At 44.4% G+C, this 11261-nt stretch overlaps 1 protein-coding gene across 6 annotated transcripts in view; it reads left to right on the top strand.

Moving 5' to 3' along the window:
- ZFHX3 (zinc finger homeobox 3) overlaps nt 1–9184 on the top strand; it is a 255989-nt gene extending 246805 nt beyond the window's left edge. For 4 of the 6 annotated variants that reach the window (XM_073796854.1, XM_073796856.1, XM_033844145.2 and 1 more), the window contains one exon: nt 3188–9184. In XM_073796854.1, coding sequence (XP_073652955.1) covers nt 3188–4830 — 1643 coding nt within the window. In that variant the 3' untranslated portion in view covers nt 4831–9184. Of the gene's footprint in view, nt 1–790 lie in introns of all 6 variants that reach the window. The other 2 variants (XR_012328293.1, XM_073796855.1) reach the window with 2 other exon arrangements.
- Nucleotides 9185–11261: the final 2077 nt, after the last annotated feature.

Raw genomic sequence — 11261 nt, 5'->3', positions numbered from 1 at the left:
CCTTTGTACTGGAATGCAGTGACCAGGAACTCGTATTGGGCACTGTGGTTCTGAATTATGACATGTTTTAGTCCTTTAGACAGACAAAAATGTTAATGGTAACACCCCTTCGTTTTCTTCTGCCCATTTCCCTTTCTAATTCAGAGTCACGTACTTGGTAGTTATTTTTCCACTTCGTAGGGAGTGCCGCAGTTCTTTCTGTGTACCTCTCTTGTTCCTCCTCCTCTGCCCTCACCCGTCTTCTCTGAATCCAGCTGTCTTCCCTAAATTGGACTTTCACCTCCAGGATCCTGTGAGACGGAGGCAAAAGTTAGCGGGTCCCTCCACAGCCTGTGTTGACCAGTACACATTCACCAAAGGAGAGCCCCTCAGAGTGCCTCCTTACCTTCAAAACATGGCCCTCTTCCCGGGGTGGAAGTGGTTCTGCTGCTTCCCAGAGCAGCCCTGGTTTCTGGTTGAATTAAATCCAAGTTTTATAATTTTAGCAGTGTTTTACAGAACGTGAGGGCTACCTCATTCCAGATCCCAGTTTCTTATCCAAAGAGAAGAACAAGAAAAGAAAGCATTAAGATGTAGAAGTCGTTGCTTACATGTGTTGGCAAGTACTGTCACAGAATGATGTTAAAGTCAGCTAGACATAAGCCAAGAAAGAGACTATGGAAAGTGGCTGGGCACTGAACTTCACTTGCAGCCCAGGACCTTGGAAGAGGGGCTTGGGAAAGCCCAACATTTCATCATAATGTGAAAATATTAGAATCAAAATGTCTGATCTATTCCCCTTGTTTTACAGATGAGAAAACTGAGGCCCAGAGAGGTCAAGACCATTCAACAAGCTAGGGTAGGAGCCGGGCTCCCAGTGCTATGTACTCCTTCCACAGCACCCAATACGAGCCAGTCAGTCAACAGGTATATGTTTAGTGCTACTCAGGTTCTGAGCACTTAGAGTGGACTCCAGGTAGGAAGACAGATCAGCTCTTAATCATTCAAAGCAGCCAGGCCCGCCCTAGTTACCACCGTCTGACTGTACCGCAGCTCCCAGGAGCACTGCATCTGGAATTAGGAAAGAAAGAAAGAACGTGTGTTTAATACGTCAGGCCCGATGGTAAGCTCTTTCCATATGAGCTTCCATTTAAACCCTACATCCATCTGTTGTGGAAAGCTGCGGTTCCAAGCAGTCAACTAATAGGCCCGATATCACACAGCAGATGTGTGTCAGCCACAGTCCATACCTCGTCAGTCCGACTCCAGGAGTACGTGACTCAGCCTCAGGGGGATGAAGTGGCCTCTTTGGTTCTGATCTTACAGATAAGAAAACCAAAGCCACGGAATTATGGTGAGAATGTATTGAGCTACTTTATCTCACATGGCTAGTGCAGAGCCTGGTAAATAGCAGAAGTTCAGTACATGTTTCTTAAAATTGAAGCTCTCTTGTGCACTGTCAGTTCAAGGTAGAGGAAGTCAGTTCTTCTCTGGAAGCCTGATGCCAGAGGGATGGGGAGATCAATAGGCGCTTCCTTCTCTGCCCCACTGGTCATTGGGCTCTGCCTACAGCTCCAGCCTAACGCTTGGAGCAAGCCTGTTGCCTAGAAATAGACAAAGCCATGTCCCGAGTTGGAATTCATAATCTGCTTTGTGCCACTTTAACCAACAAGCCTTTACTGAGTTTTTCTAAGTCAGACACATCTTCTCCTCTGATTTCAGTCCCGTAAGTACATTCAGGAAATTGGATGACTTAATTTCAGTGGTCCCTTTCTGCCATTTTGGAAGAGTCAATTAATGATATTATGTGATGCTGAGGGAGGCATCCTCCTTGGCCATCCAAAAGTTAATGCCTGTTTTTGCTGGGACTGGCAACTTGAGGCAACCTTGTTCTCTTCACCCGAAATCTGAGTTTTTTTTTTTAATGCAGCGTGATAGCCCAGGGAATACTGCACCACTGGAGCTAGAAATCAACATTGTCTTCACCTGGCTTGGGCTTCAGAGTGTTTTTTCTCATGAAGACAGTGACTTGTTTGGAACCCCACCCCAGCTTTCTTGCTGAAGGTGGTCCAGATAAAGTAGTACATTTTGGTGTCCTCTGAAGAGGAGGGACGCATACCGTCTAGTGTCTTGGATGTGGTCAGTGCTGTCCTTCACCGCCACCTTGCTAGTCTTCATGAACCAGCAGCAGCCCTCCATCACCCTGAAACAAAAGATTTAACCCAGGAGATATGGGTCAGGGAGGAGGTCAGGCTCTGGGGCTGGGTGAAGGCTTTACAGGTAGTGGTAGATTAGGCCTGAGTGTGATTGAGGATGGGGCTGTGTCCTGCGTGCGCCTGGTGACATGGTCTGCCACCCGTAAGCAGTGGTGCCTGGGGTAGGTTGTGATGTCTTAGGAATTGCTGGTGCCAGCACTTTGACATTGCTCTTCTCCTCTTCCTATGGCTGCTTTCTCAAGCATCTGCAGTCCTAATCCTCCCCTATGTCATTCAGATAGGAGCAGGAGAAGAAAATGCTCATTTTTCCGGTGGACTACAGAATCCTATTCCTAGGTGGTTACATTTTTCAGCAGATTTGTTAAAGCAGATCAGCTGAGCCAAAGCAGTGCCACTGTTTACCTTGAATGGATTGTTTCCATTTCTTCCCATTGCTCCTCCTCTCTGTGCCCTCCTAAACACATCCATTCACCTGCAGCAGTGGAGGTCAGAGAGGTACATGTGTAGAGCCTGTTGTGTTTGTTCAGGTGGTCTTGGTGTCTGGCCGGGTTTCTTGCTTTTGCTGTCTTCCGCAGACAGCTTCTGGTGGGGCCTCTTGACTGTACTATTTCTGTGGGGCTTTTGATGAAGGCCATCGGTTCCGATGGGTCCCGGCTGGCAGCAGCTTGTCTGGGGGCCTCCAGACTAATTGCCTTGGGCAGAGTTGGGAGCGCAGCAGAGAAAACATGACCGAGTGAGATGGGTGTGGCACGTTGGGCAGGAAGGTGTTGGAAGTTGTTTACCTGGTATGGGAGCTGACCCAGGGCTGGGTCCGGATTAGAATACAGGCTATCCAACCTGGGCCTGGCGGGAAAGCCGTTGGATCAACAGGATCCTCCAAGTTCAAACCTTGAGCTCTTAGACCCTGTGCCAGTGACACAGGTGAAACATCTTTAGCACTAGCCTCAGCACCCCAGACTGACACGTGATTTCTCTGTCTCCACTCCTTTCAGCTTTAACATCTCCTAAACCGAACTTGATGGGTCTGCCCAGCACAACAGTTCCTTCCCCCGGCCTCCCCACGTCTGGATTACCAAATAAACCACCCTCAGCGTCGCTGAGCTCCCCCACGCCAGCACAGGCCCCCGCGGCGACGGCCCCTCTGCCAAGTCCCCAACCGCAGCCGCCGCAGGCGCAGCCGCCGCCGCCGCCAGCAGCCCAGCCGCCACCCGCGCCGCAGCTCCCGCCACAGCAGCAGCAACAGCAACGCAAGGACAGAGATGGTGAGAAGGGAAAGGAGAAGGAAAAGGCACACAAAGGGAAAGGGGAACCCCTGCCCGTCCCCAAGAAGGAGAAAGGAGAGGCCCCCACGGCAGCCGCAGCCACGATCTCAGCACCGCTGCCCGCCATGGAGTATGCAGTGGACCCTGCGCAGCTGCAGGCCCTGCAGGCAGCCTTGACTTCGGACCCCACAGCGTTGCTCACGAGCCAGTTCCTCCCTTACTTTGTACCAGGCTTCTCTCCTTATTACGCCCCCCAGATCCCCGGCGCCCTGCAGAGCGGGTACCTGCAGCCTATGTACGGCATGGAAGGCCTGTTCCCCTACAGCCCTGCGCTGTCGCAGGCCCTGATGGGGCTGTCCCCGGGCTCCCTGCTGCAGCAGTACCAGCAATACCAGCAGAGTCTGCAGGAGGCCATCCAGCAGCAGCGGCAGCTGCAGCAGCAGCAGCAGCAAAAAGTGCAGCAGCAGCCCAAAGCAAGCCAAACCCCAGTCCCCCAGGGGGCTGCTTCCCCAGACAAAGACCCTGCCAAAGAATCCCCCAGACCAGAAGAGCAGAAAAACGCACCCCGTGAGGTGTCCCCCCTCCTGCCGAAACCCCCCGAAGAGCCAGAAGCAGAAAGCAAAAGTGCGGACTCCCTCTACGACCCCTTCATTGTTCCAAAGGTGCAGTACAAGTTGGTCTGCCGCAAGTGCCAGGCGGGCTTCAGTGACGAGGAGGCGGCGAGGAGCCACCTGAAGTCCCTCTGCTTCTTCGGCCAGTCTGTGGTGAACCTGCAAGAGATGGTGCTTCACGTCCCCACGGGCGGCGGCGGCGGCGGTGGCGGTGGCGGCGGCGGCTCGTACCACTGCCTGGCGTGCGAGAGCGCGCTCTGTGGGGAGGAAGCTCTGAGTCAACATCTCGAGTCGGCCTTGCACAAACACAGAACAATCACGAGAGCAGCAAGAAACGCCAAAGAGCACCCTAGTTTATTACCTCACTCTGCCTGCTTCCCCGATCCTAGCACCGCATCTACCTCGCAGTCTGCCGCTCACTCAAACGACAGCCCCCCTCCCCTGTCGGCCGCCGCCCCCTCCTCGTCCTCCGCTTCCCCCCACGCCTCCAGGAAGTCTTGGCCGCAAGTGGTCTCCCGGGCTTCGGCCGCGAAGCCCCCTTCTTTTCCTCCTCTCTCCTCATCTTCAACGGTTACCTCAAGTTCATGCAGCACCTCAGGGGTTCAGCCCTCGATGCCAACAGACGACTATTCGGAGGAGTCTGACACGGATCTCAGCCAAAAGTCCGACGGACCGGCGAGCCCGGTGGAGGGTCCCAAAGACCCCAGCTGCCCCAAGGACAGTGGTCTGACCAGTGTAGGAACGGACACCTTCAGATTGTAAGCTTTGAAGATGAACAATACAAACAAATGAATTTAAATAAAAAAATTAATAACAAACCAATTTCAAAAATAGACTAACTGCAATTCCAAAGCTTCTAACCAAAAAAAAAAAAAAAAAAAAAGGAAAAAAAAAAGGAAGAAAAAGCGTGGGTTGTTTTCCCATATACCTATCTATGCCGGTGATTTTACATTCTTGTCTTTTCTTTTCTAATATTAAAAAGAAAAAAGAAAAAACTTAACCTTGTTACATTGTGTCCTTTTGAAGGTACTATTGGTCTGGGAAACAAGTCCACAGGGCCTCCCTATGTCTTTGGAGCTTAAACCCCTTGTATATTTGCCCCTTTTCAATAAATGCCCCACGTTGATAGCACAGAGGAGCCCGGCATGCACTGTATGGGAAAGCAGTCCACCTTGTTACAGTTTTAAATTTCTTGCTATCTTAGCATTCAGATACCAATGGCTTGCTAAAAGAAAAAAAGAAATGTAATGTCTTTTTATTCTCAGGTCAATGGCTCACACTTTTTTCTGTTTTCAGAATCATTGTTTTATATATATTATTTTTTTGGGGGGGGGGGGTTTTTTTTTTTTGGTTTTTGTTTTCGTTCCAGAAAAGATTTTTTGTTTTGTTAATTTAAAAACGGGCAGAAAGTATTTGAGAAAAACAATGTGAACTGCTTTAGCTTTCTGGGGATTTTAAGAATAGCTTTTCTGCTGAAGCCAATTTCAAGGGGAAAAGTTAAGCACTCCCACTTTCAGAAAAAAAAAACAAAACAAACCCACACACAGAGTGTTGAGGACTTGTAGCTTAAAAAAATAAGTTTTAAAAACTGACTTTCTGTATTTATGATAGATATGACCATTTTTGGTGTTGAGTAGATTGTTGCATTGGAAATGAACTGAAGCAGTATGGTAGATTTAAAAGGAAAAAAAAAAACCCTTTTGTGTACATTTAGCTTTTTGTATGGTCCAGCTGACAGCTCCTCACTTGATGTTGTCTTGTTCATTCCTAGCAGATAGATTGCAATCCGTTGATTCACCTAAGCTTTTCTCCCCTTTGTCCCTTAATTCCACTTTCTCTTTCCTCCTCCCACCCTATAATCTCCCACTTAAGGTAGCTGCCTTCGTTTCTTAGAGGGTAGCTGCAGAATTATTTTATAAAACTAAAGAAAGAATTTCAAAGGGTTCTAGGGGTCATTAGGATCCTCACAGATTATTTTTGGTTGGGGAGTTGAAACTTTTTAAAGGCATATAATTCTAGTTACCTATGTCTGTTAGCCTTGTACATTTATTTTTTATTTATCCTTCCTTTGGTTTTTCTTTTCACCCTTTTTTTCCCCTCCTTGTTTGGTAGATGCTTCAAATATTCTTTTCCTAAACTAAAGCATTTGTTTCGGTTTGTGTAATTGGGCTGTGTGCTTTTCTTTTCTAAAAAAGTTTTTGGTTAGGGGTTTGGTTTCTGTGTTTTTGTTTTGTTTTCTTTCCTCTCTCAGAAAAAGAAATTTCATGCTTTAAATAAAATCCAAAGACACACCCTTTCACTGCTGAGGCAGAAAAAAGGGAAAGGGTTCTTGTTACTTGAGAATTTGTTTCTGATTTAAATAAACAAGACTTAGTTTAATAAAAGAAAGAGTAAAACAGAAGATTCCCAGGTTGTTATGTGCTGCTTCTGCAAGCAGAGAGGCAGCTGTTAAAGACAATTCCATATACCAAAAGACACACTTTTTACTTCAAAGTTTTGTCCTTGTGTTAGGCAGTCTGAGCAGCGAGTGATCCAGAGCGCAGCCAACAAAGAAGCAGATAGCAATGTACGTACAGAGAGCAAAAAAGGAACCGTGTGTGAGGCACTTGTGTTTATGTTAATATCCGTATTCCTGTAACACACAACACAACGCAACATACACCCTTTCTCATCTTAAAAAAGCGTCTGAACTTTGAAAGGAAACCTTTGTGCTGCTATAATGTAGATTTTGGAGACAAATAGATGCTTTGCTGTTTCACCTTCATAGCCAAACATCAACAGAAAAAAATCTCCCCTTACCCCGAAAGTGTGAAATCCTTCTCCCCTTCATTCTCTTCCTTATGTTTCAAAAGGGAACTTTGAAGACTGTGAATGCAGGTTCCATCTGGTCACCTTTCGGGCTTCTTCCCCAGGGCTGAAGCCACTCATCGACTTTGCAAAAAGACTGGAGCATTCCAAGATCTGAAAATGAATTTCTTTTTATTCTCTTTTTCTTTTTTAGCCGGGACTATTTTATTTTTATGAATTTGTTTTTAGTTTAATGAAAGAGTAGATCCTGAACTGTTGTATATATTTCTAACTAGGCTGACTGATGCACAGTGCAAATTCCTTTTTTAATTTTTTTTTTAAGTAGAAGTACTAAAGAATACCATCTAACTATTCATACCAGTATCCAGTCATAGCATAAGGTGTCAAAAACAAGTACGCAAAACATTTGCTGTTTTAACAAGCTATTTCTTTTAACAAGAATTCTTGTATTTCTCCCTGTGTTTGAGATGAACATTTTTAAATTTTGAAGTTGTACAGTTTTTTGTTTTCCATTATTTTATCTTGTTTGTAACTCTATGAAATATATATATATATATATTTTTTGCCATTTAACTGTTGTATGTTACTCTGTGTCTGTATCATATAGAAAAAAATTGTTTTTGTTTTTGGTTCTCTATGTGATACCAATTAACAATTTAACACTAGTTTTATCTGTCAAATTCTGCTAGGTCTTTTCTGAAAACTTTGTTTTTAAAAATGGTAACTGTTTGGTAATAGTGCAATTTCTATCCCTTTCCCTCCCCCCCCTCAACTTTAAGTTCATTTCCTTGTAATTTTGCCACCCCTCCCCAAAGTGTTTTCTTTTTCCTTTCTTTTCTTTTCTTTTTTTTTGAGCTACCATGCCATCCTCCCTCTGTGAGGCAGAGTGACTGTCAGTGTTTTTGTTATGCCATGCCTCGACCTGTGGGTGTGTTCGGCAATAGCAAGGTGGTTGGGTAGACTGACTAAGCATGCTTCCACCCACCAGTGTTCCTCAGTGGGGTTATGTGAGTGTTTCAACCTGGAGTGGGTTGCACGCTTAATGCTTTCCTCTACAAGTATACTGCCCACATATACGTTCATTCAAAAAAAAAATTCTTCCCAGCGTTAACCTAGAAGTAGCAAAGCAGTCGGTGATGGTGAAGCTTAGAGGTCAAACATGAGCTAGTTAGATGTCTGTGGGCTGGCATCCACCATGGCTGTGACCAGTATCATTTACAAAGCATGAATTCACGACAACGCTCAACTGTTTAGATCGGTCCCACTCGGAGAATTTACTCCTGTCTGCTGCATAGTCCGTAGCTGAATAGGCTATCTCAAATTACTTTTTGAATTAGTTCTTCACCTCCATTGATACTTCTTGTTTTTGGTTGGTTGTTTTTTTTCTGAATCTCCACAGTGTGGGTTGGTGCCAGACACCAGTCATAGCACCAAATGGGCCCACAGAATGGGAGTTATTTCCTCCATCCTCCAAAAAGAAACTTAAGAAGGAAACACATACACACACCTACACATGCGTGCGCGCGCGCGCACACACACGCACACACACACACACACACGGAAAAGTTTAGGAAGTTCTATTTTTAATTAAAAGCTATTTAAAGAGATGAATGTGGCCAAAGTTTTACACAATTGAAAATAAGGTAACACAAACAGCACGTGTTTAAACCTGAGTTTATCAGGCATGGCAGGAAGTTGCAGGAGAGAGAGGCAGAGACCCAAGCCAGTGCACTTGATGTTCATGGACATATATTTTTTTTTAAATAATAAATTAAATTAAAACATTTTAAATAGAAGCATAAATTGAGTTGGTTGTTTGTTGGCGCTGAGATACTGCCCACTGTGAAACAAAGCTTTGACTAGTTTTTTTGTTTGTTTGTTTACTTTCTTCGGAGGGGAGGGGGGCAAGTTTGGGTAGGAAAGAAAGCATACATGAACGTGACCCTGAGGTGAAGAGGTATATGAACAGCCTTTGCAGTGTACAAAAAAACAAAAAAAAAACAACAAAAAAAAAAAACAAAAAAAAAATAGAGCAAGTGAAACCAAAAATGATGTTCTTGGTGTTTTTCTATAATGTAGTCTTGTTAGCTTTTTTGTTACTGTAACAATGCTGATCTCGAACTGTACCAAAATACATGGAGACTAACAGAACCACATGGAACTTTCAAACTGAAAAAATTTGTCACAAAAACTTTGTTGTCATAGTTAAGTTGATTGTAGATGGTAATTGAATATACTCCTTTGAAAATATTTCATCAAGTATGTTTCCTGCTCATTGTGATACATTAAAAAAAATATGAGCAAAAGTTCTTGTCTCTGTCACCAGAGTTTGTGTGTGCATGTGTGAGAAAGAGGTTGATGGCTGGCAGGGTGTAAGTCTGAACAGTATCCTGAGGTTGTGTGGCCAGGGACACTTACTCTGAGGTACACAAGCTCTTTGGTAATTCTAAGTGTCCTTGTATCTCCTGGTACTCATGAAAGTGCAGGAAGTTTTGGTGATGGTGCTGACTAGCTTATTTGAGAAGGGTAAGCCTGACAGCTTGGATGATGTTTGGCCCCAAAGAGCCCTAATAGCATTTCTACTTTTAATTCAGATGTTTATATGAGAATTTTAGATACCTGGGACAACCACAAGCAAGGAAGTTTTGCTGATGATGAGGAAAGAGGTAAGTTTAACTTCTCTGAAATGGGAATTAGATCCAGTGTTTATGACGGAAGGATATGAAAGGTGAGTTGAATTAAATGGATGATTGACTACATCTCCCTTTCCTACCAAAGGATTTTTTAAACCCCTGTTAGAGCAGAATTTGAGATAAGAACAGTCTTCAAAACAGTAATAGCATTAGTAATTCCTATATACAAGAGGACTTGGTCCTCTTACCAAAAACCCTCCCTTACAGCAGAAAATGCATGACATTCATTAATAGTACATTCAAGATCAGGCCCAAAGGCCTTCCATTCATCTCTAATTTATAGCCAAAGCCCATAAATAATTTACACAACTCTAGCAGTAGGCCTGGATGGCACTGCAAGCTAGCTGTGTTCTTGCAAGGTCTGCAGCATCTGCCCTCAGCCAACAGGAGTCTTTTCTACCCCAGAGGTTGAGCTCTGAAACCCTCTTCTATTGGCTTAGACAGCCATTGTCCACCAAGTCTTTTTTCTTAGTTCCTGCAGCAGGCATTCAAGAAGCAGCAGTGACCCTATTAACTCAACATTTCAAAGAATTCTACAACTGGTACAGGCATTACTAGAGCTCAGAAAGGAAAAGTTGGTTCCCTCACTGGTAGCTGGAACCTCTATGCCAAACAAGTAGTATCACTGTCCCTAATAAAACCCTGCTCTTTCCCCAGGCATTGCACCATTCTTTTGGGTGTTCCTGCAGAAGCAGATGGCTTCTACCTCAATGTGTTTTCTTGGCACACACTTATGTCACTGATCTTTCTTCTGACCCCATGAAAAGGTACAGTATAATACTTGTTCAGACCCAAAGCCACATCTGCCTTTCTAGGCTATAATTATTTTAGGGTCTGGCAGGATCACACCGAAATGTTTTAAATGGAACTAGTTTTGCAGCAAGGTTTTGCTGCTTCAGCTCTTTGGAAGAAGGTGACTACAATTCAAATTCTTCTTAAGATAAATTTTTAACAAGAAAATAAGCACCTAAATTACATCGAGAGAGGGCTGGGTAAGGGACTCTTTCTGTTACTGAAAAAGCTTTATACTAAAGGGAAAAGAACTCTTCCAGTCTGGCTTCAATATCATGTTCATGTGGCTATTAGTCTCCTTGGAATTAATAGTTCCCCCCCAGCCCGCCGGAAAATGTGAAACGGCAACATCTTAGTACAGCTGGCTGATATGTGTTAGTAGGGTAGCTGTTTCTAATTTTGATTTAAAGAAATGTCTGGAGTGCCTAGCCCCTGTTATAGACTAATGACCTTACAAATCTCACTTTTAACAAGTTTTGACTTTAAATTACAAGAGCACAAGCAGTTTAAGAGTCAAGCTGAAGGATGAGAAGTTTGCACCTGCTGCTCTGCAGCCTTAATTACAGGAGGACAGATGTGCTTGCTCAGTCTCTGTACATTTCTGCTGGGGGTGGACCAGCCAAGGCTCTGGCAAAACTTGCAAAATTAGTGCTCTCAGGGCCATTAAAATAGACAAAGCTTTCCATTACCTTTATTTCACAGCAAAGATGGTGGGTATTTCCCTTCCTCCTTCCCTTCCCTCCTCCCTCCTTTCCTTCCTTCCTTCCTTCCTTCCTTCTTCCCTTCTTCCTTTTTTTCCTCTCCTCCTTCCCTCTTTCATTCTTTTCTTAACTAGGGGCATATATTTTTTAAATGTCTTTTATCATTTAGCTTAGATTCCTCTCAAGCTATCTTCTCGAG

Source organism: Tursiops truncatus, chromosome 19 (genome assembly GCF_011762595.2).
Source record: "Tursiops truncatus isolate mTurTru1 chromosome 19, mTurTru1.mat.Y, whole genome shotgun sequence".
Classification (NCBI taxonomy): domain Eukaryota; kingdom Metazoa; phylum Chordata; class Mammalia; order Artiodactyla; family Delphinidae; genus Tursiops; species Tursiops truncatus.
The sequence above is the reverse complement of the archived record's forward strand: the minus strand, read 5'-3'. Positions and strand labels throughout refer to the sequence as shown.